The sequence below is a fragment of the Tachypleus tridentatus genome, chromosome 7 (genome assembly GCF_004210375.1).
Source record: "Tachypleus tridentatus isolate NWPU-2018 chromosome 7, ASM421037v1, whole genome shotgun sequence".
In the NCBI taxonomy this organism is placed as follows: Eukaryota; Metazoa; Arthropoda; class Merostomata; order Xiphosura; family Limulidae; genus Tachypleus; species Tachypleus tridentatus.
In genome coordinates this window covers 41819475-41846505 of record NC_134831.1, presented here as the reverse complement: position 1 = coordinate 41846505, position 27031 = coordinate 41819475, and the positions used below count along the sequence as shown (strand labels likewise).

The 27031-nt window shown below is 34.6% G+C and overlaps 1 protein-coding gene across 1 annotated transcript in view; it reads right to left on the bottom strand.

The window, feature by feature from the left end:
- Positions 1-27031, bottom strand: part of LOC143255519 (uncharacterized) — a 135459-nt gene that overhangs the window by 32417 nt on the left and 76011 nt on the right. The window contains exon 2 of the mRNA XM_076511308.1: positions 23904-24047. Within this exon, the coding sequence (XP_076367423.1) occupies positions 23904-24047 (144 nt within the window). The remainder of the gene's footprint in view (positions 1-23903; positions 24048-27031) is intronic.

The window sequence follows — 27031 nt, the reverse complement described above, 5'->3', positions numbered from 1 at the left end:
TGATACGCTGACACCAAATATCTATAGCAGAGGGAAAGCATCTAATCAACAGTACCAACCGTCAACTTGGACTACTCTTGTCTGACTAAACAGTGCTATTTAAAAACTGTTTAAGTATTTTTCTTAAAGGTAGAAACAGTTTTTTAAGAAACTCTTTAAGCTACATTAACCACAGGTTAAAATAGGCGTCATATTGTAACTTCCCCTTTCGAAGCTTTGTTTTTTTAATCTGCAAAAGTCGAATTTTGCGCATCATGAAAATGTTAGCCAAATCATATACATTCTCTGTTATATTGTACGTTCATAAAACTTTATAAAAATGTTACCTTATGGTGATAAACTTTTATCACCGAAGTGTCTATTGTCATATATAAAATGTGACGTACTTTTGTAGAAACGTTACACGTTCTGTACTTTCCCCGAGGTTAAATGCAAACATACAGCTGCATATTGAAGTTTACGAACCACACAAAATTGTTCGAGATGCAGATGAAAATAGCTTCTGGGTAGAAAAGGCTTAGTTCACTAACTATAGATTAATGCTTTTCTAATAGAAATGGATATCCAGCTCTCGAATGTTAAAATTTTTTAACCATTTCCAAATTGAAGGATTTGTGTCAAGGGTGGAAAAGGCTTCAGATTCACGCGTTACTAATGATAACGAGTTTCACACTATATTAAGTTTGTTCTTCACTCAAAAGTTGAAGTGAAAGTTATTACATATCTATTATTTGAAGTGACAAAAAATATCTTCCAAGCAAGTGAACAGGGTATGTAGTTTTGTAAGGAAGGGTTTTGATGTCATTGTCTTCACAGGATGTGTCTGTTATACGACTGTAATAACCGTTGTCTTCACAGGATGTGTGTGAAATAATGATAAATCATCGCCTTCTCTTCACAATTCTTCTATATGCATGTTATCTAGATAATTCAAATGTTTAAAAATAAGATAAATTCACCTATTGAAACCCGTTTAATATATGTTTTACATAACAAGTCATGGTAACAAGGTCGTTCTGAAACCACAGTTTGTCATGGTAACAAGGTCGTTAATGTTGTTAGGCGCCGTCAAGTTCTATATGACGACCATGCATCCTGACAATAACTCTGCAACGTAGTTTCCACTGAAAATATCTCCGTCGTAAGATTGTCACATCCAAAACACACCTCTCTTACCTGATGCTTCAGGCAAATAGTCTCATGTAGGAAGAGGCCGGTTTAAACACTTCTCACCAACACAGAAATCCACAGGCGTTGCGCGAGGCAACGTGACAATCATATTTTCGTATGGAAAAGCACGAAACTCCCTTTTCAATCACCAGCCATTTAAGGTATGCGACCACTGAATGGAAGATATGACTGGAAGCTTTGTTTTGGTGAACGCATACTTACCCTGCTGACATCGTCTCTAGACAGATATCTTTCTTGATTATTTTGCATACGTTTGCTTGGAGCGCGGGGAAGGCTTTGCCATTTTCCCTCTTGTGAGGTCTGACCAATGTATACAAAGAGATGAACTTACGCCTCGTCAGGTATGATAGATAGGCAGTGATACACGCAAATATAAATAAAGATTTAGAAGATAGACAGTACTGCAAAAGATTGCGGTAACCGTTGCAAATGTTAGAAACGAAGATAAGCATACAACGTTTCACAATTTATGCACACTGAATAAAAATCTAAACATATAACACACGACAGACAACTGGTTCGTAAATCTAATTGGCGCCAAACAACTGCAATTCATTTGAAACCAATGAAACCTGTCTAATATCAACTGTCCCAAACTATATATAAATACAAACTTAAGCATTGTGATATCTGACAGGCATACAAAAAGATAAACTTTAACATGCTTTCTTGATGCTGAAAAATAAATTCGAACATATGCAGAGATAAATTTATTAACATATGTATAACCATATACACTCATTACGATATTTCACAAATATACAGAGACAACTTTAACATACCTATTAGATCTACAGATGAAGAAATTACAGATTATGTCAATATGTTTATTATAAATAAGATCTTACACAATCATTAAGATGAGAGTTATTTCCGATTAGATTAACATATTATAAAACAAAAAAAAACGGAAACGATTGTAGCAAAACATTAGTTAAACGATTCACACAAAAGTGTAATAACTTAGAGAAGAGCTTGAAAAATGTTTCAAATTTCGCTCCTTCTCACTGAAGACCAACTGCAGCATTAATTATATGACTGGTAGATGGGTTATACCACATAATACGGTTAACATGATCAGCAATCAGAAAAACAACATTTTCCTCTTTCTTTAGTTCAGCTTCACTACATCAGCTGACAATACGGTGAATGTTTGTATTTAAGTGGATAAACGATGTTCCCCAAAATAGAAATACAAAACAAAAAACTGTACTACTTAGCACTTAAAAACGTTCAACCAATAGAACACTAGAAGTAAGATGTCGAAACACGAACATATAGCCAATCAAACATTAGAAAAAGCCTGACGAAACAAGAACATTTAACTAATTATGTATCTCAGAAAGGCTGGTATGGGTATTAACACTTTTATCAAATTACAGCAGAGAACAAAGTTTCGACCTTCTTAACCTGAAGATAACCTAGGAAAGTCGAAAGTTATTCTCTACTTTATTAGTAAAAGTGTTAATACCCACATCAGCTGTTCTGAGGTACATTTTTATTTCAAGCGAGTTTGTCGTGTCAAGAAGATTTAACCAATTAAAAGCTACAAGAAGGTATCGAAACAAAAATACAGTGAATGTACACAACTTGCTCACTCTACATTATCGGTGAGTTCTCCAGAAACATTTCTCCAGTTAAATATAGCTTGTTCACAGAATGTATTTTCTTTTACAGTTCTCAAATAACAATACTGGCACATCAAAACAAAATATCTAACTCTTTTCGTTAGGAAACAAACTAAAAACACAGATTAAAACCAATCAGAAATTATCAACTGCAGTAATACACAGTTCAGATGAGGTCAAATATTGTTCACGCTCGGACTAAGAATTTAGGCATTCGTGATCTGCAACCGAATGGGTGATGCAACTTAGTCGTCACATCCCACTACAAGAAACAATATAATCGGAAGTATAATCACGCCATGAGCTAATTAATTTCTTGAAAGATATTTTAAAGTGTAAAATATAATATCATTTAAAACATTACAAATACAGAATGTCCATTTTACTGTAGTTCTTTTACAAATTATGTACATATGTTTGGAAAAAAACCTATTTCTTAAGATTGACATTGTTGAGAGAATCTGTATTCCCTCTAGCCTCTCAGAAGGTTATACGTGGAATCATCTGGAATTGCTTGGCGCGAAATTTTGAAATGAAGTAGCAGCACCTCAGTGGGGGGGTTCTTTTTGTTGCTAACGTACAACGTCTGAATATGAATACAGTTAACAGGAACACAAAAATTCCAAAATAAATCCACACAGAAATAGGTTAAACAACGAAAGTTTTGTTTTGTTTTTGAATTTTCGCGCAAAGCTAACTAAGGGCTATCTGCGGTAGTCGCCCCTAATATTTAGCAGTGTAAGACTAGGGGAAAGGCAGCTAGTCATCACCACCCACCGCAGTCTCTTGGGCTACTCTCTTGCCAACCAATAGTTGGATTAACCGCCACTATATGGAAATCCCACAGCCGAAAGGGCGAGCATGTTTGGTGTGACGGGGATGTGACCCTAATATTGCGAGTTCAATGCCTTAAGCAACTGGCCGTCTCGAGCCTAAACAACGAAAGAAGCAGATAGTTATGAAGACAGACAACAGACGGTACAAACACTACAAACAACAACATGTATGAGAATTTTATGAAGACACTTACAATAGTATAATGCTACTAGGATTCCATTAATAACTTTCCAAGAAAATAAATCCTTAGATTCAGCAAAAATCATTACAATAAACTTGAGATATAACTCAGTAATTTAACTATTGTTTGGATTAATTTAACACAAAAGCTACTAGAAGAATATCTGCACAAGTAGTTCCTAGTTTTTATATACTATAGGGAAGACAGTTAATCTACACCACCAACTCCTATGTTAGTGAGTACTCTAAACCGTCATTCTTATCATGCAACCACGGCTATATTTGGCTAACAATTACATTATTTTATATCACATCACTTTCTGCTGGCCTACTACGGTTTTCCAGTAAGAAAATTGTATGCTAAGCTTGATAAGTTCTGGTAGTGAAAACTCACTTTGGCAACGGCAGACAACGGACACACAAACAAAAATATCATAATATACTTTCCATACTGTAAGATCCGAACTGGATCAATAACGAAATACACAATCTTTAACTGACATCAGTTTAAATGTGAATTTATATCATACATACATTATTCCTAAACACCATATCTGTCATCTAAGACATTCTATGCCCAAACACTTGCTGTCTCTAAAATAAGTGTGTTTTTCTTTTAGCAAAGCCACAAAGGGCTATCTGCTGAGCCCACCGAGAGGAATCGAACCCCTAATTTTAGCGTTGTAAATCCGTAGACTTACTGCTGTACTAGCGGGGGGCTCTCTAAAAAAGACAGTGTTTACTTTTACACCGTACCCCAGTGGGTCAGTGTTAAGTATACGAACTTATTACGCTGAAATCCACGAGTTGATTTCCTTGATGGACAAAGTACACACGACTTGTGCAGCTTTGCACTAACACAAACCTGCTGTGAAAACCATTTTGTTAAGCCTAGCATGGCTTGATCATTAAGACACTCGAAAAACGCGGGTTTGAATCCCATCACCTAACATATCGTTTCAGCCATGGGTCATTATAATGTTACAATCAATCCTACTATTTGACTAAGATAGCCCAAGAGTTGGCGGTGGGTGATTTTAAGTGGATACTTTCCCTCTAGTGTATCAATTCTAAATTAAGAATTACTACCATATAGTCAGCTCACAAGCAACTTAGCCCCCCGGTGGTACAGCGGTATGTCTGTGGACTCACTGCTAGAAACTGGGTCTCGATACCCATGGTGAGCATAGCACAGATATCCCAATGATACTTAATTCTAAAACAAACAAACGGACAACTTAGCTCTAAATTTAGCAAATATACTATCTTGATTTGCCACAATTTTAATAGCAAAAAACAAACCACAAGCATATGAAATATAGAAACCATTATTATGAGCTGCACACTCAAAATATCAAACAAAATATTATTTTTAACTTCTATTCAACTTTTTCTGAAACACTGTCCATGCACGTGACCATTTCCATTATCCTATAGTAAATAATTCCTTCCATTAAAAAACAATTATCAACATTAACTTTCGCTTACAGCGAGCTATTTAAACGCGAAATTGAAAATCAACTCGTCAATAATTGAAAGTGACGAAATGTACTTTGCTTATGTTTTTATTTATGAATATTAGAATGCATTGTCTCATCTTCGTCTGTAATCCCAATATCCAAAGAAGTTTGTCCACATTAGGATACTTAAGTTAGTCTTGAACGCATACATTAAATTAACAATGCAAAACAGTCTTTACAACAAAGTATAGCAATAAGTAATTCATCGAACTTAAAAGTAATGAAAATCAGTATACTAAATAGCATGGTATAACTTAGCTAGATAACAACTGATTGCTGGCTTGTATTACTGTCGCACAAGTACATTTGAAAAACGCAACCTATTTTTGTCTTTAATTCTCCCTAGAACGTCTTTAAACCAAAGATAACTCATTAAGCCATTCCTAACGTGTAGCATCAGCAACGAGTGACATCCGTGAGAATTTACTAAAAACCTTTTACTGTTTCCCAGTAGTACAGCCAAAAATAGTATTTATGAAGAGTCAAAATATTTTTGAAACATTTAAAATTTTCGTGAAAATGTGATAACGTTAAATATAATACAAAGATAACATTCTAACTATATATAGTACGTCATGTCTAAAACTTTCCTCACCAGTAATAAGCACGAAGAGCTAACTACAGAAAGCAATAAATAAATAAATGACGTTAAATTTTCTATAAAAGCAAATACGTCGTAAAGTTCCCACGTGTGTTGTCGTCGTTTTCCCAGAATGTTTGCTTTACTGGAAAAACTGGGTTTAAAAATATTTGCTTTGTGATGACGGGAAATCCACTTGAAATAAAAATGTATTCTCAAGATGGCTGGTATGAGTACTGACACTTTAATTAAAATAAAGCACAGAACAACGTTTCGACCTCCGTAAGCCATCTTTAGATCAACAAAGAGAGGGTTTGGAGCTGACCGTTGCCGGGCACGTCTTAGGGACGAGTGTGTAAATGGGTACGGGATTGTAGGTGGCGTTGCAGTTAAATGTTAGGTTATTAATTAGTATAGGTATAAAGGAGTTCCTTTATGTTAATTTAATCGTGGTTTTAGTCGTTGTATAAGTAAACCTTCTTTTGATTTTGCGTTTGTTTATATTTATTTCCCTACTTAGTATCTGAGAGTTTTCTATGGTTGTGTTTATTTGATCTTCAGTGTACAAAAACGTATGAAGGTAATGTTTTGTTTTGTTGTTGTTCTTTGAATCTGATTCCCATTTTTCTGCTTGTTTCTCCAATATAGAAGTCGTGTTACATTATATTTTGTAAATAATTTTAATGTTGTGTTTATCAGTGTAGTTTGTACATAGTATTGAATTTATTTTGGTACCTAGTTTGTGAATAAAGTTGGTGTTTACTGGAATGTTATGTTTTGTTATAAGATTTTGTTTTCCACAAATGTTGGTTATTTTACCGCTATTGTTAGGAATATATAATACGGGCACACAGTGGGAGGGTACTGACAATCAGTAAGCGTCATAGACTAAGCCAATAAGAACGGAACACCCAAAGATGTGTTGCGTTTCTTATTATTCTCCAAAGTGTTTTTACATTATTTCAACAGCGTTATTACACCTGGTGGATGTTATATGTTTCTACACACGGAACTTAGATGTTACATTCCATGGCCACAGCATTCTTCACAAAAGAAATGTCTTACAAACTGATCACGCAAGCTGCACGGGGCAACGAATTTACGTCATCACCCTCCAATCCCTGCCCCCATATCTGGCAACGCTGCCAATGTCCAACGACGTTATTGCCTTCGTGCAAAGCTGCTGCACAATGGGCTATCTACACGGTGATGAATGCGAGAAGCGAATCCCAGATTTGACCGTTGTAAGCTCTTAAATATATCGCTTTTCCATTGTGAGTGGGGAAGAATCCATTTTTACAGATCAATGAAGGGGGTTGGGGTAAATTAAAAAACAAAACATAAATACCGCTTATAAACAAGATATTGGAAAGTTAGGGCTATATATTTATTAGTTTTAAAGATTCATTAAATTGTATATTGCATATCTTCTATCATCAAAATGTGCTATGACGTACATTCAAAATAGTAACTGACAACGTTTTAAAACTTTGACATACATTTAAAAATGATTATTTACAGCAGATATTGCATTTTTATCTCTAATATATATATATATATATATTATCAATAACCGTTTATTAATTTTAAATATTTTTTTTTTTACATTTAAGAGATTACATGAATGTGTATTTTCAGTTGGAATATATTAGGTTTCAAAGGTTCTGGTAATATTTTAAAATATACACATATAGGTACATTAAACATAAAAGTTAATTAGGTTGTTAATCTGGTTTCTCCTCTCTTTTTTATCGTTCTTTCTTTCCCTTTTTGTTCGATTTTCTTTCCTTTAATAACAAACAAGCTGAATTCGCAACCTCAGACTCAATCGGATATTTCCATGGTTGGCTTAAAACGAAGCGTTACAAGGGGAGGTATAAAAACATTGATCACTACCGCATTTCTACTTTTGTGTACAATACAAACGACTCTTTTAACGATATCTATTCCACTGGACGTTCAACGCGTGCCTCCAGTGTTGTTGTTTTTTTATCAGCACTGTGTGAAAGATGTTTTCCTGAGAGCCTAAAAACAACAACAAAACACTGCGCTGTAATGTTGAACTAGAGGAACATGAACAGTAAATCGTGAGACAATAATGTCCTTGTGACATGGATATAAATAGAAGAGAGCTTTCGGCTGAATGAATTATTGATTTCTTTCCAAGGAAAGGCTACAACTATTTTCTATTTATTTTTTCCGTTATCAGTATGGAAGCATGCATAACCCGCTTTACAAACCAATGGCTTTTTCTTCTCCTTTTTTCTTCTGGAACTTTCTAGACAGTGAATAACTGAGCGCGAAACTAAAAAAAATATAAAAGAATATATAGAGAGATCAAACAACTGCAATCCGTTCCATATGGCTGGAGCGTCCGTCAGACGCCCAGGCCTTCCGTCCATCTTCCGGTTGGAGGTTCGACCACTACCGAAAGTCAGATCTTTTATTGATGTTTAAACATTCTAAAGTGGCCACTCGAAAGTTCCCATTACCAAACAACTGGAAATTACTTCCTGTATTACTGAGCAGTTGAAAGCCTTTCTCAGCGTCACGTATATACCCCCTTTCCACCTCCCCTTCTTTCCTTTCTCTACACAGATCGGAAAATCTGAACTCGATGAAAACATGTAAATCTCCACATAAATCTACAGCAATAAGCTCAATCCGTATTAAACTGTGGAAACTTCACACCAATAAGTATCTGCAAATAATTAGAACATATTCTGTACACCTAATTCTCTGTTACTGATTTTAAAACGCCGAGTCTTTTAGAACGTCATGAGACCAGTTTCTAAAATCAGTAGCATAGAGTTAGGTGTCCAACAAAAGTTTGTTGTTTTTTCAATGCGAACACAAAAGATGAGTAATTAAAACTCACTTAAAGAATACTTTTTCAGTAGAAATAAAAAATACTTTCTTTTACAACAGGAATTCGGTAAAATTATGTGTATTTTAAAGCTCTTCCAAACACACACACAAAACTTTTTTTGATGAAATTTTATCTATCTATTCTTCCATCGATATTTAGTCCAACCTGTATATTATACCTATATATCTGTCTGTTCATTCATTCATATTTAGTCCTATATTAATATTCATCCACCCACATTTAATCTAATCTGTATATTCATCCACCCATATTCAGTCTTATCTGTATATCCATCTATTCATCCATCCTTATATAGTACTATCTGAATATCTATCTATTCATTCATCCATATTTAGTCCAATCTGTATATCTATATAATGGCCCGGCGTGTTAAGGTGTTCGACTCGTAATCTGAAGGTCGCGAGTTTGAATCCCCGTCGTACCAAACATGCTCGCCATTTCAGTCGTGGGGGCGTTATAATGTGCGATCAATCCCACTATTCGTTGGTAAAAGAGTAGCCCAAGAGTTGGCGGTGGGTGGTGATGACTAGCTGCCTTCCCTCTAGTCTTATACTGCTAAATTAGGGACGGCTAACGCAGGCAGCCCTCGTGTAACTTTGCGCGACTAACTATTCATCCATTCACATTTTGTCCTTTCTCTATATCTACTCATCCACCCACATTCAGTACTATCTGTATATCAGTCCATTCATCCACCCATATTTAGTCTTATCTGAATATGTTTATTCCTTCATCCATATTTAGTCCTATCTGAATATCTATCTATTCCTTCATCCATATTTAGTCCTATCTGAATATCTATCTATTCATCCACCCATATTTAGTCCTATCTGAATATCTGTTTATTCCTTCATCCATAAATAGTTTTATCTGAATTCATCCACATTTAGCCCTCTCTGTTTATTCATTCATCCATGTATGATTCTTCACTAAGAAGACTCACTTTGAAAATCTGCATTAAGCTCTTTTTACCACAATTATAGAAGTTTTATTCAAAAACTAATTTCGTTGATAATAATTAATGTACATAATTAAGAAGAAAAAAACTGCAACCTTTCCATTAACGGAGCAATTTAAACTAAAAGGTCCTACTACTTTTTTAAAATATAGCGAGAGTCTATAAACATTTTATTTCACTTTGGTACGATTTAAATTTATTACATACACTAAATAAACTTTATATTATAAGAGACCCAATTGCAATGAAACTTGTTAAGAACTTCCCATTATTATGTTGAAAAATCTTGCAAAGTTTCATTCAAATCAAATTTAAACTTCTGTGGACAGGTGGACTTTAGTCTCTTAAATGTATATAGGCAGCAACTGATCCATCAACTTATATTTGTCTGTCTCTACCTTCAACCATCTAAGAATAATCAAACTGTCAAAGTTTTAATACGAAATAACAACAACTTATAACTGGAAGGATAGCTTATACTGAAATCAACAAGCGAAACAAGGGTAAAGAGATCATGACACACAAAGAACAACACATGAAACATGGGTAAATAAATCATCACACACAAGAACAACACATGAAACATGGGTAAATAAATCATCAAACACAAAGAACAACACGTGAAACACAGGTAAAATAAAATAATCATACACAAAACAAAATTTATGATGCAACTGCATCGAAAAATCCAAACAAAAACATCAATCCATAGCTGACAAAGGATCATTATCGTTACAGGGACAGGAAACGTCATCAGCTGAATTTGTTTTTCACCAATGCAGTTTTTATTTTTATCCGTTAGTTTACTTTTATATAGCAGTTTCTTTTTCTTCCTTTGTCTTAATTCATCTGTCTACTTTTTTTCATATTCAGATTTTTGTTTAGGAGTGAGTAGCTCGTGCACACCTTCTTTCTCCGATCTCCGTGAAACTAGCGAGGGAAAGTAGGGGATGGGTGTACCAAGGATTGTATTGTTTGTTTTTTTAATTTCGCACAAAGCTACTGGAGGACTATCTGTGCTAGCCATCCCTAATTTAGCAGTGTAAGACCAGAGGGAAGGCAGCTAGTCATCACCACCCACCGCCAACTCTTGGGATTGACCGTCACATTATAACGCCCCCACGGCTGAAAGGGCGAGCATGTTTGGCGCGACGGGGATGCGAACCCGCGACCCTCAGATTACGAGTCGCACGCCTTAACACGCTTTTTTTTTGCCATGCCGGGCCACATGGATTGTAAATCAATGTGTTAAAAAATTAAATAAACATGGCGAGATTTGGTTGTTTCTGTGCACAATATCTAAGGCAAATGTTAATTATTCTAATTATTTCCCCAACGAATGAAACTTTCCCATTTACGATATACTCGTGTGACGGGCAGCAACGAGGCCTAGAAGGATGGATTGCACTGTTGATTTTTCAATGAAATCTGATAACAGAAGAAAGTATTAATAGCCCTTAAACAAAAATCTACACTTTACCAATTCTGTTACGGAGTATTAATTAATTAAAATTAATCAACATACTTCAAATATTTTTTTCTTAATGTGTGAAATCCAGTTCGACATTATAAACTTGTCAGAATAACAGTCAATTAAGATAAAGTAGATCAATTTAAAATTCACGTCGTGTGTGGGGAAACAAAACGTGTGTAGAGGGAAACCTTGAAGAGGGCCTCAGCTACAATGGATGAGAAATCAAGACAAGCAGTTCTAGAAAAGATTCAATAGCGGAAACAACCGCCACTTGGCTTGCTATAACTTGATATCAGTGCGGCAAGAAACAATAATGGCTCTTGAGACAACTCAGAATTATCGTAACAAGTTCCGCTGTATGGCGCCTTTTGTCTCGAGGCGTGCAGGTTTCCCGCCAAACTCGACGAGGAAGGTTTCTCAAGAGCTTTAAGGATTTGTTTTCGTACTTTCTTTCTTTTTGTTGTTGTTGTTGTTAAATATGTACAACAACTGTGAAAGAGATGGAAATGTAATGAGTCAAATCCAATCTGAAAGGACAGGTATGGCCAGATCGTTAGGGGGCGCTTGACTCGCCATCTAAGGGTCACAGGTTTGAATTCTCCAATCTTCCCCGAAACATGTTCTCACCTTCAGTCGTGGAGGCGTTATAAGGATACAGTCAATCCCACTATTCGTTGGTAAAAATAGTAGCCAAAGAGCTGACGGTGGGTGGTGACGACTAGCTGTCTTTCTCTGCTAAAGTAGGAACTGTTAGCGCAGATAGCCCTGATGTAGCTTTGAGCGAAATTAACAGTGAATCCAATGTGAGAGATATTACCAATAAAAATGACTCAATTAAGTAAACCAAAAAAGAACCAAATATTAGTGTTATTCCGAGAAATAAAACAAGAGGTTCAGTGGGCGTTTATATGTAGAAAAAGTTATCGGTGTATAATTACAAACAACGCATTCTGTCTTATAATTAAACTGTAGAAAACATCTTGTGGTAGGTTTTTATGGGATATTATATACGTCTTCTGTTGGCCAAAGAAACACAGAGTGATAGCTAGCACTAGCACCATAATCACGGAAATAAGGAGTGGTAGTTAAAACTTAAGACATACTTTATTCAGTTTTATTTTCAAACGATTTGGTCAAATTTTGACACCATCTTTTCTTGACGTTAATATTTCTCCTATGAAAATCTTATTACAAGAGAAACTTCTTTTTCTTCACATAAAAGGTAAAATGTACTGATTTGATAACCGACCACGTGGTTAAGGACGCTTGACTCGTAATATGAGAGTCGTGGTTAAGACACACCAAACATGCTCGACCTGTCAGCAGTGGGTGTGTTATAATATCATTGTCGATCTCACTTTTCTTTGGCAAAAGACAATCTGCCTTCTCTCTAGTCTTAAAGTGTTAGATTAGGAACGAATAGTGCAGATAGCCTTCGTGTAGCTTTGCGCAAAATTCAAAACAAACAATTTGATAACCGATATCAGTAACGTAACCTAACCTAATATTCTTAAGAGTCGTTTACATTTTGGAAGCTTATTGTAGGTTAAAACCAACGTTCTCTTAAGTTTTGAGTATTTTCGTTGTGAAAATTTCATTTAGGTAAATTGTTCAACTTCTTTAAGTAGAAGGAAAGGCCCCATACTTTTGGAAAATGATCCCTACATTTATCACGCTCTTTACCCTTCTGTGTCTACATTACTGCTCACGAATCATTTCTGAAAACAATTTGCTGCCCCTAATTTCTACATTAAATGTCTGTGATTACAGAAATTCTACTTGTCATAGAAGAACTAAGTTTCACCACAGACACATTGAAAATAATAATTTATTCGGAAAAATTCGAAATCGTATAATAAAAAGAAGTTTAAAAAATTGTTCGTTATTCTCAACTAGTATATCAATCCAATTTGTATATGAAGTTATCACAACTACCATCACAATGGTAATAGAGTTCTCACAATATGCTGCACACTTACACACTTTTCATCCATATTCACAAATCTCGTTTGTTTGTTTAGAATATTTGCTGAAATCTATACAAGAGATACCTGCGCACATTCGTACCCTAAGTTTGAACTAATAAACCACAGTTTGTTTGGTTTGAATTTCGCAAAAAGCTACACGAGGGCTATCCGTCCCTAATTTAGCAAAGACAGACGAGAAGGAAAGTAGGTAATCAAAACTACCCACCGCCAACTGTCGAACTACTATTTCACCAAAGAATAGTGGGATTGACCGTAACGTTATAACGCCTCCATGGTTGAAAGGACAAGTATGTTTGGTGTGACAAAGATTTGAACTCTCGATCCGCAGACTGCGAGTCGAACACCCTAATCAGCAGCCATGCCGGGTCGAGACTAAAGGGAAGAAAGCAGCTATTAAACGCCTACCTGCAACTTGTGGACTAATCTTGTGTGAACGAATGGAGAAGTGTAACCGTCAACTAAAGTATAACCATGGATGAGAGCAAGAAAAGGTGTTTTTTTAGCAAAGGGACACGAACCATGAAAAATAGAGCCGGTATAATGAGATATGGCAACACTCTGACCCATGTACAAACTTTCTTTATCTTTCGTAGGTTACTATTATTTTAAATACGGGCGTAAGCTCGGCATGGCCAGGTGGGTTAGGCGTTCGACTCGTAATCCGAGGGCTGCGGGTTCTAATCCCCGTCGCACCAAACATGCTCGCCCTTTCAGCCGTGGGGGCGGTATAACATTACGGTCAATTCCACTATTCGTTGGTAAAAGAGTAGTCCAAGAGTTGGAGGTGGGTGGTAATGACTAGCTGCCTCCCCTCTAGTCTTACACTGTTAAACTAGGGACGGCTAGTGCAGATAGCCCTCGTGTAGCTTTACGCGAAATTAAAAAAAAAGTATACGGGCGTCTTTTTGGTTTTTTTCCTTCATTATTACCTTACCTTACACACACAGATATATATATATTCCTGGTCTGTATTTCCAAGATAAACGTGATATTTCGAACAGCTTACTACACATACATGACATAAACAAAACCAAGCAGACTTATTTTACATCTTCATGTAAAACGACTTTGACCTCTAGGACAACGCGGTTTTCAAAAAACAAAACACAAAATTATCAGATTTGGTATTACACTTACTTTGATATATAAATATGTGACATTTGTACTATAACTTAGACCAGTGATTCTTAAACGTTTCAGGCTCGTCTACCAATTTTTGATTATTTTTTTTTAAATTAAAGACCTAGGCCTAATTTTAAAAAAGGATAAAATCTAGTTTTAAAAAAATTCCTATTTTTAACACTTACCCATCAATGCGAATGATTTTTTTGTTTCAATTGTAGAATATGTAGTAGCAATTTTTCAATTTTAAGAAAAAGATATGCTGTCAAGTCTATATGTGATGAGAGTGTTATGCACATGGAAAGTTCACAGAGGGCTTATTAAAAATTTTGTTTTTTTAATATTAAGTGTGCCAACGACAATAGCTCCACGTAGCATAGTATCTTAATCCCTGACTTAGACCATAATTCAAAGAAATAAGACACTTCTTGAACGAACAAATTAACTTTAAAAAGGAAAGAAAGAAAATGAATTATCCCATCTTGAAAGAACCATCATTGGCTAAAACGTTATTCTTATTGTAGTATAATAGCGCCTAATGTGTAGTGTGCTGTTATCTAGTAATAAACAGTTAAATGCAATATTATTACACATTTATCATGTGGTAAACGTGTAAAAGATTATGTTCAATCGAATACAGTCGGTTAAGTAAATAACTGGTTAAGTGTTATTCTATAACAAACTTGTTATTTAAATGATTTGGTTGAAATAACGTGGCAAAAGTTTTGACCAATCAAATCTTCCTTGCAGCAGTTTTTTGATGTTAGTTTAGGTTTTGGTTGGACGGAGGGTTTGGAAACACATTTTTCAATTTTAATAGTTTTTGCGAGAAGCTGCAGAAAACCATATTTGCGTACAGCCGTCACTTGTTTTTTAGTTGTTGCATAACAGAGAATATTTGTTTGATTTTACAAAAACCTAAAAAAGGCCTATCTGCATTAGCCTTCCTTTATTTAGGACTAGAAGGAAAGCAGATAATGTCCAACACTCATCGCCAACTTTTGGGATACTCCTGTCAGTCTGAATAGTGGGATTTGACTGTCACATTTATAACGCACCTATGGCCTCCAACGTGCGGGGTGCGTTTTTATGACAATAAGACGCAAAAGATAAAACTGCGGATTCGTAGTCTGGGCGTGTTAACTCATTGGGCCACGCCCGTTCTCCTCAACAAAAAATGAAGAGGGCACGTGTTAAGATAAAAATGGATCCCACATACTTTTATAATCTACGAAACTTAAGTCACAAAATTAAACGTGACATACGTGAGGTAACCACATGACCAATCTCAACAAGTCACACTAAAATCGAAAAACCAGCCCGAATATTTACTATATGTCCCTTATGCGTGTGATATCAGCTCTTTCCTTGTTGGAGGTGAAGCACAAAGTTACACAATGGACAATCTGTGCTCTGCCCACCACGGGTACCGAAACCCGGTTTCTACCGGTGTTAGTCCGCAGACGTACCGCAATATCAGCTCTTTTTAATGCGAATGAAGCCCATGTATTCCAAAGCATAACGCAGTTATGTTAAGAGACTACTGAACGCGTATAGTTCTATTATTTTAATTATACCGAATATTACAATACATTTCTTTAGAACGTATTCCATAGACAGAACACGGCTAGTTTGTAGACATTATCATGTTGAATCATTAACACCTTGTTACTTATCAATCGTTCACAATTTTTTCGTTTCTCAACAAGCCAATTCGTAAATAAAGGTACCATAATTACCAACTGTTCTGGAAAGTGTTAACTGAGTCTCACAATATGCTGCACACTTGCATAGTTTACTCCAAATTCACAAATCTCTTTTATTTGTTTAGAATATTTTCCTAAATCTATACAAGGGATACCTGCGCACAATCGCCCCCTAAGTTTGAACTAACAAACCACATAGTTCGGTTTGGTTTAAATTTCGCACAAAGCTACATGAGGGCTTCTGGTTTATAGAAGTGTACGAATTACTTTAATTTAGTCTTCGAAACTAAGGACTTCAAAACTGTCTTCAAAATCATTGGAGACCTTTAACTTTGTCTTCGAAGTGACTGGAGGACCTGAAATTAGTTTTTACACCTCAGAACTCGAACCTTTGCCTTATGATTCTTTCTTTCACTAATAACATTCTTGGCATATGTATGTGAGCTTACATGTTGTCTATTATTCAGTAGGGAACAATGTAATATCAGGCTTTCGTACGACATGTTTATTTAGGAATCGTTCTTTTGTTTTCAATAGAGCGTGCTTAGAAATTACAATTCGGCTGCTAGTCTAATTAATTCAAAATATAAGTTGATAAGTAATTCATGTAAAGTATATTTATCATGAAAACGACTACATCTCTTAATTATGCGCTAATGCTTGCCGACTCAACCGTCTAACATGAATTATTTATTAATCTTTTGGAACATATATGCATTTATACGTTTCCAATTAGCATTCTGATGAAGTGTGTACAATTCCCTGTTTTACAGCCAACTCCATTTATTGAACGTTGAGTCTTATTGTGACTTCTTTTTTCACAACCACATAATTTACAGTTCGAACTCTGCGGTCATTTAAGATCGAATCGTGCAAAGGTGTTTTTTTTAATCGAGTTTTAAATAATGCACTATATTTCATTAAATAAACTGTTCTTTTATGTCTTTCAAAATATGAAGACTCTAAGTTACTAAACTACCAAAATTGAATGACGCTGTTGTTCGAGAAAAGAACTCTTTGTACTTCGGTTTGTTTGACGTGAAGTTTCAAAAAAGTTTTCGATTACAGAGGTTTTCACATAAAACTAAATCTTCTTATGCGCACTAAGTCGGTAACTTTCCAACAACAGATGTGCTTTCATGGTATTCAATTATTGGAAAGCCTAGCTAGATAAGTGTTACAGAAACGCACTGCTTATACAGTGAGGGCTTCTACTAAGCTGATAGTAGAAGTCTGGCAAATTGAATGCAGAAGATTACGGCGGGCATTTAACTGGTAGAGGTCCGAAAAAAACAACTGTTTGTAAAATATGGTGGTGAACAAAATGAATTCTTTATAGAAGATTATGACGGAATGAAACTGGTGGTGAGAAGTTTAGACAGAGAAGGTTGTTTACAGAAGATCGTGACAGAATTAAACTGGCGGTGAGAGATTTAGACAAAGAAGGTTGTTTACAGAAGATCGTGACAGAATGATACTAATGGTGAGAGATTTAGACAAAGAAGGTTGTTTACAGAAGATCGTGACAGAATTAAACTGGCGGTGAGAGGTAGACAGAAGTGAGAGGTTTAGACAGAGAAGGTTGTTTACAGAAGATCGTGACAGAATTAAACTGGCGGTGAGAGGTTTAGACAGAAGTTTATACTAGTGGTAGGCGACTTAGACAAAGGAGGTTGTTTACAGAAGATCGCGACAGAATTAAACTGGTGGTGAGAGATTTAGACAGAGAAGGTTGTTTACAGAAGATCGTGACAGAATTAAACTGGCGGTGAGAGGTTTAGACAGAAGTTTATACTAGTGGTAGGCGACTTAGACAGAGAAGGTTGTTTACAGAAGATCACGACGGAATTATACTGGTGGTGAGAGGTTTAGGCAGAGAAGACTGTTTACAGAATAACGAGCTAATACGGAGACTTAGAACAGAAATCACCCCTAATTAATCCTGTTTATATTTAGAATCGTTTCTTTCTTTGAGGTTACAAATATATTGCATTTCACATTTAAACAGTTGAAGAACTAATGAGAGTAGAAGTAACAATAGCCTGAGGCTATGGTAGTCCAGGCGAGACTGTGGAGAACATAATCTATCATTCAGTAAAAAAATGCACACTTTAAAATGATCTTTAATTTTGTGTCTCTAGATGTCCTGGAAGAAGAACGTTAATACTGATGTTACTGTCAGATTGGGAAGATTACATACATCTCACACAATTAGTAATTACAGACAGCACTAACCTGTATAATAACGTTAAACCTACATAATTGGTAACCCTAACCATGTAATTGGGAGGTTCGGTAGATTACATACACCATATACAATCAGTAATTACAGACTTAATTAACCTGTATAATAATGTTAAACCTATATAACTGGCAACCTTAACGATACCTAAAATGTAAAGCGTAGAAAATTCACAGATAAAAATATTCTGTCACGTCGCCAGTCCCTTGACATTCACATAAATATTGACCTCAAAATTTAACAGGAACACATAACTCCTTATTTAAAAATCCTCCAGATACTGAAGAGAAAGGATCATAAGTTTAGATTTTAAAAATAATTTCTCCAACATTTGTAATTTTTTAACGATTTTGTTTTAAAACAATGTCTTCTATATAATGCTAAACCACAGTTACGTAACGATTTTGAAGGAACAAAAACCAAAGACTATTGGCCATTAGAATCGGTATACTTACTACTTATCACACTTAACGGCATCAAGTAAACGTGGTCGACATCCCTTTCCGCCCCTCTCAAATAAAAACAAAAAGGGGGGTAGAGACATACTTACAGAGTTCTAACAAGTTATCGTACACTGTTTAATTTAAGGAGATCACGCTTCGGTTACTTTGGAAACCTTAGACTTAATCATACCCTTTAAGACCTAAGATATATTTTAAGTCAGTACATTATAAAGCTACTACTTATATAATAATAATAATAATAAAAACGATTACATCTTTGTACGTTGATGGACTGCTTAGAAAACAATATCGTGATATTCAGTGTTTCGGGTTTGTAAACATTATGTGTAAAAAAAAAAAGGAAATACAACTTATCCAACGATAGAGGTCGTTTAAGTTACTGTTTCTTTTTTTAATAAATGGATGATTATAAAAGAAAGAAGCAGAAAGCCTGCTTGACCTCTATCGTTGTAAACCAACTTAACCCTAGAACTGCTGATGGAATTCATGGTCCCACACGCTTCCTGAACATACTTTTCTAAAGTTTCTCTTGTGTAAGTGTACTGTTAACCACAAAACTATACAATTGGCTATCCATGCTCTGCTCACTGCGGATAATGAAATGCGATTTTAGTGATATAAATCCTTAGACCTGCCGCAGAGTCCCCAAGGATGGGGTTGGGGGTTGTAAATCATTTACGAAACAAACTGTTTGAGTCCATAATTTGTTATTTTCAGAGTCACTAATGAATTGAATCACAAATATTAAACAAGAAATACCACTAATATTGTAAATATTCAAAATAACTATTGCTAAGGCGTTCTGTACGTTACACAGAAAAGGGGAATACGGTATGTACAAAGATGATCAACGTATTTCACGAAGCACATAAATTCATTTAATCACGTTAAATAATAACTCATGTGCTGTTTGATTACAAAAAAAAAACCTTGGAATGTCTTAACGGCAATATCACGTATTGCTTCCGAGGAAAATGAAACTACAACATAAAATGCTTGGTATGGTTTAATAAAAATTAGTTAGATACCACTTACCAAATGTCTAGACTCCAAATACTGCGAAGAAAGAATCAACTCAGCTCAGGAGTTCTAATCTTACTTTGAAAATGAATATTTGTTTAGAGACGTAAAAATTGTAAATGCCGCAGGTGCTACTTTCATGGAATATTACGGAACAAGTCCTACTACTTTAACGTAATGTTATAGAACTAGTAGTTCTACTTTAACGTCATATTATAGCACAAGTCCTGCTAGTTTCGCGTGATACTATAAAACAAGTACTGCTTCTTTCAACGTGTTGTAACAATTTACGTGCCTAATTGGGAAACACCTAAAAACATACTCTCACATATTAAATAAAGGTCATGCCAAAATAAACAGGGATTTTACGAATACAGAAGTTACAGAAATAGTTTTTTTTTTTTTAGGCTTATGTATTGTTTTTTTTTCCTTCACAATTTTTCTTATTTCGTATTTACGCAAAAGAGTAATGTTTATTATGCCCCCTACAACATGCATACAGAATTTCAATTTGGTACAGAACAGATAGCCAGAAGTAACTAGTTAGTATTTTCAACAATTCAAAATTATTTAATGGTTTCAGATAATATTCTAAGCGTATTCTGATTGGATGTAAATAAACCCTTGACATTAATTTTCCTCCAACAACCAACCACTTTACACTTTAAATCGATTACTTTGTTGCTGACCGCGCCATCTAGTGTGTATGTCAGATACTCTTCCAATGAGTAAGATTTGTAGGTAGTAAAGAAAACACAATGGGTTATCTGTGCTCTATTCACCACGAGTATCTAAATCAAGATTCTAGTGTTATAAGCCCGCAGATATACCGCGGTGACACAAGTGCGGGGCATGTAAGTAAAGTTAAAACTGTGTTCCGAATTGTAGCATTAATTGTTTCACAAAAATTTGGCACCGTCACTATTATAACGCATCCAAGGACTCTAAGTGCGAATCCCTATTTTTTCGGCAATAGGACGCGAACTTTCGACTTAGATTCAAGGTATAATACACTACCAAACGTTCATGTCAGGCTCTTCAACCCTCCCAATTTCAAATAGACGGCTGATTTAGTAATAAGAAACTTAGTTATTCTTTAATAGATTGTTCAGGCACAGTATTCATAGCGAAACTAGGTTGTAACAGTAACATCATAATAAATCGACAAACAACGATTCAACAATAGAAGCTGGTAGGGAACTTTTACTTAAATCGTAAAATTAATTATACAGACTTTTTACCACACGTTTGAAGTGCCAATATGAGCTGGTAGGAAACTTTACGTATACAGTCAAATTAATTATATACACTTTTTTATCACAGGTTTGAAGAAGTGCCAATATGAGCTGGTAAGAAAAGTTTACTTGTATAGTCAAATTAGTTACACAGACTTTTTATCACAGGTTTGAAGTGCCAATATGAGTTGGCAGGGAACTTTACTTGTATAGTCAAATTAATTATATAGACTTTTTATCACAGTTTTGAAAAGTGCCAATATGAGCTGGTAGGGAACTTTTACTTGTATAGTCAAATTAATTATATAGAATTTTATCACAGCTTTGAAGAAGTGCCAATATGAGCTGGTAGGTAAAGTTTACTTGTATAGTCAAATTAATTATACAGACTTTTTACCACAAGTTTGAAGGGTCAATATGAGCTGGTAGGGAACTTTTACTTGTATAGTCAAATTAATAATACAGACTTTTTATAAAAAGTTTAAAAGTTCCAATATGACCTGGTAGAGAAAGTTTACTTGTATAGTCAAATTAATTTTATAGAATTTTATCACAGCTTTGAACCAATATGAGCTGGTAGGAAAGTTTACTTGTATAGTCAAATTAATTATACAGACTTTTTATCACAGGTTTGAAGTGCCAATATGAGCTGGTAAAGAACTTTTACTTGTATAGTCAAATTAATCATATAGACTTCTTTATCACAGGTTTGAAGAAATGCCAATATGAGCTGGTAAGGAAAGTTTACTTGTATAGTCAAATTAATTATACAGACTTTTTATCACAGGTTTGAAGTGCCAATATGAGCTGGCAGGAAACTTTTGCTTGTATAGTCAAATTAATTATATAGACTTTTTACCACAAGTTTGAAGTGCCAATATGAACTGGTAGGGAACTTTTACGTATACAGTCAAATTAATTATATAGACTTTTTTATCACAGGTTTGAAGAAGTGCCAATATGAGCTGGTAGGGAAAGTTTACTTGTATAGTGAAATTAATTATACAGACTTTTTACCACAAGTTTAAAGTGCCAATATGAGCTGGTAGGTAACTTTTACGTATACAGTCAAATTAATTATATAGACTTTTTTATCACAGGTTTGAAGAAGTGCCAATATGAGCTGGTAGGGAACTTTTAGTTCTATAGTCAAATTAATTATACAGACTTTTTACCACAAGTTTAAAGTGCCAATATGAGCTGGTAGGGAACTTTTACTTGTATAGTCAAATTAATTATATAGAATTTTATCACAGCTTTGAAGAAGTGCCAATATGAGCTGGTAGGTAAAGTTTACTTGTATAGTCAAATTAATTATACAGACTTTTTACCACAAGTTTGAAGGGCCAATATGAGCTGGTAAAGAACTTTTACTTGTATAGTCAAATTAATTATATAGACTTCTTTATCACAGGTTTGAAGAAATGCCAATATGAGCTGGTAAGAAAAGTTTACTTGTATAGTCAAATTAATTATACAGACTTTTTATCACAGGTTTGAAGTGCCAATATGAGCTGGCAGGAAACTTTTGCTTGTATAGTCAAATTAATTATATAGACTTTTTACCACAAGTTTGAAGTGCCAATATGAACTGGTAGGGAACTTTTACGTATACAGTCAAATTAATTATATAGACTTTTTTATCACAGGTTTGAAGAAGTGCCAATATGAGCTGGTAGGGAAAGTTTACTTGTATAGTGAAATTAATTATAGACTTTTTATCACAGGTTTGAAGTGCCAATATGAGTTGGCAGGGAACTTTTACTTGTATAGTCAAATTAATTATACAGACTTTTTTATAAAAAGTTTAAGAAGTTCCAATATGACCTGGTAGAGAAAGTTTACTTGTATAGTCAAATTAATTACATAGACTTTTTATCACAGGTTTGAAGAAGTGCCAATCTAAGCTGGTAGGGAACTTTTACTTGTATAGTCAAATTAATTATATAGCCTTTTTTTTTTTTATCAAAGTTCAACAAGTACCAATATGAGCTGGTAAGGAACATTTACTTGTAAAGAAATAAAGAGTTACTACAACAGCGGCATTTCTACGATTTTCTTTATTGGGGAGGGTGGCATGGGGTGTGTGAAAAGTTAGCACTCTCATATCACTTGGTGTTTGAATGTAGATAACGTTAAATTCTTAAAACTGTATTCTATTTAACAATAAATAGTGTTATGGGGGAGTTAGAACCTCACTAGTGGGGGATCTGCTGTTATCGCACGCCATTCTAGTGGGCACGCCCCTAACAGAAAATTTTAAAACAACATGTTTTGCCTCTTTTGCGAGTTATTAAATATGCTTTGTATTATCAGGTTACTTTCGACCTTAGTTTTAATCAAAACTGTGTACTATTCATAACAAACTTCTTCAGAACTAGTTACAGTTGAAACTAAAACTTGAAATGCTCGTCGCTGTTTCAAATCTAGTTCAGAAATGTTAAACTGATGTAGCCACTGAATAATTTACACTTAGTTATCAAGCGATACGTTAACTTCAATTCAATAGCAAATTAGCTTATAAACAGACAAAACTACATGCATCTTTAGTGAAATTACCAGATGAAACGCTAGGTGGCGTTGCTTTGCTAAGGGGAAACTCTCGATATCATAAAACGCGAAAGAAAAAGTTTAGTTCTTCTATCGTTTTAGAGCAAGTCAAGTATCAACCAAACGCGTTTCCAAATATTGTAAAATATGGTTTAATTATTTTGCAACATTATTCAAACACTCATGGATAAGAAAAAAACATAATAGTGTCTAACCATCGTAGATACTAATTATCATAAATCAACTACCATCCATCATAGCTGACTGTCAATTAATATTAATCAACAAACCATACATCGTAACTGACTGTCATCGTACCTGACTAGGGGAATTTCTGATGCTTTTGATGGCTTTTTCGGACTTTTGCTTGGTTTTTGTTTTTCCTGACTTAGATTTGCAGTTGAATAACATATGATCCCGGCTCAAGGCAGTCTTATTGTTGTTGATATTTCTAATTGTCCTCTGAAAAGTAGGAAAAAGGCAGAAAGTTTACGTTGTTGCGTTTCACTAATACGAATATGGCAAAACTGAATCGTTTTATCATTCAAATGAGACGAGCAAATTAAAATACTCTAAATAGTTCCTACTAATCGCTAAAAGACGAGTTTGTTTTGCGCGCGCGTATGTTTATTCATGTCAATATAATTTATTTCAAAAATAGAAAATAAATGCGAAATAGAATAAAAGATAAGTCTCACATAACGGTTCTCCTACTTACAATTTTCCCTTCAAAAACCTTACCTCTGAAAGTAAAATTAATCGATATGAATAGAACTAAACAGTAAATAGAATGTGCTGAAAATTAGTGTCGGTGTAAGTTGTCAGAGATCAGATCAACCCAGTTTGGCAAGATTACAACTTGTGTATAATGGAAATAACAACGTTGTCGTTTCGGCACAAAGCTACATAATGAAACATCTGCGTTCTGTCAATCACGGGGAATCGAGCCACAATTTTAGTGTTGGAATTATGTACGGTTACTGTTGAACTACCAGGGTGAGGAAAAACAAAACCTAACACACATAATTCTAAAACTGAAATACCATACTCCAACACACCAGATAAAAACGACAACAACAAACACACGTACAAAGATCCTGATAAAGAAACAGATTCATAGTGGAAATACTATTGAAATTTCGAAAATTCGTTCATAACTTTAAAGGTGGCCTCTCAAACTTGTTTAGTAGCTAAAAAAAAAAAATGTGAAATTGATTCTATTACACATAACAGGCTAATTTTGGTTTCACTGTTGTACTTACTATTAATAATAATAATGAAGTTAAGGAACATAGTGTACCTTGTAAAACAACCCCTACTCCACGTCCCTCATTAACAATAATAATGAAGTCCGGGAGTACAGTTTACCCTCTCAAACAGCCCCTTCTCCACGTCCCTCATTAACAATAATAACGAAGTCAGGGAGTACAGTTTACCCTGTAAAACAGTCCCAACTTCACGTCCCTCATTAACAATAATAATGAAGTCAGGTGTACATTTTACCTTATCAAACAGTTCCTACTCCACGTCCCTCACAAACTATTACACATCTTACAAACTAAATGCCACTACAATACACACTATAAAGTAATACCATTACTATACACACCTTACAGTAAATGCCAGTGCAATACACACCTTATAATAATGAAACTAAAATACACAGCCTAAATTAATACTACTACAATACACACTTCAAAGTAATTCTAATATAACACATACCTTAAAGTAAAACCACTTCAATACACACCTTAAAATAGTCTTACTACAATACACATCTCAAAGTACTGCCACTACTATACTCACATTAAAGCAATACTGCTACAATACACACCTTGAATTAATGCTACTACAATACAACCTTAAAATGATGCCGATATGATTCATCTTATAAAATATACAATAAAGAAAAAAATTAGAACACACATTCCAAAGAAAGGTATATACAATCTACATTGTAAAATACAACAGTAACAATAAACAGTGCTAAATAAAACAGTAACAATAAACAGTAGTAAATAAAACAATCACAATAAACAATGCTAAATAAAACAGTAACAATAAACAATACATATTAAAATAAAACAATTTAAACGTGTATCATTTGCACTGTAAATTATGAATACACACTTTCGATGTGTGGATATAATATATATACTGATTTGGTGTGTTCAATGTTTTCGCGATATCAACCAATGGCGAAAGGTCTTCTGTCTACTTATACAGAAACAATAAAATAACAACAGGTGCAACAAAACCTCCATGCTGCCAACTCTTTACGACTTGGTAACTAGTGGCTTAGAAACAGAATTAAATGTTGTTGGTACTTAAAAAAAAAAGGGCATGGGCGCTTTTGACCAAATAAGTCAAACATTAAAACAATCCACTGAACACAATAAAACACCCAAAGAAAAGAAACAAAAACAATCCAATGAACACAATAAAACACCCAAAGAAAGGAAACATAAACAATCCACTGAACACAATAAAACACCCAAAGAAAAGAAACATAAAAACAACTCACTGAACACAATAAAACACCCAAAGAAAAGAAACATAAAATCAATCCACTGAACACAATAAAACACCCAAAGAAAAGAAACATAAAAACAATCCACTGAACACAATAAAACACCCAAAGAAAAGAAACATAAAAACAATCCACTGAACACAATAAAACACCCAAAGAAAGAAAACATAAACAATCCACTGAACACAATAAAACACCCAAAGAAAGGAAACAAACAATCCACTGAACACAATAAAACACCCAAAGAAAAGAAACATAACAACAACTCACTGAACACAATAAAACACCCAAATTAGATAATATTATTAATTTTTTTTAAACTATTACTGGGAAATTCTCTATAAAAAATTAGCCAATCATAAACAGTACGGTGAAAATAACAGGATGAAAAATTCAACAATAAGTGGTGGCTTCTCAGATATGAGACAATATCAAAAGTAAAAACGACTATATGAAAAATAATGAATAATATTGACTCAGTAGTCTAGGAGACAGACGAATGTGTCCATGAAATTTCCCAACAAAAATCAACAAAACAAGTTAATCAAAAATAGAAAACGATGATAAAAACGAGTTAATAGAAATGAAGTAAATAAACATATAAAGATCCGGAACGTTATATCACAGTGGAAGATAATTATATTGACATGTGCCAAAACACAACATCCATATATACGTGTTACTAGGAGACGTACAGGTGTCAAGGTATAATTACATTCACTCAGTGGTGATGATTGTGGAAGGACTCTACCACACCGCAATTATCTCTCAATGACATCAAAGGCCGGCAGTTTAATTCTGTTACATGAAGAGCAGTTCACTTTACACTTTCAAAAATGTGTCAGTTCAAGAACGTTGGCAAAATTCCAAGTATGAATTGGAGGTTGACAGGCTTGTCTTGGGTTAGAACCTCTGT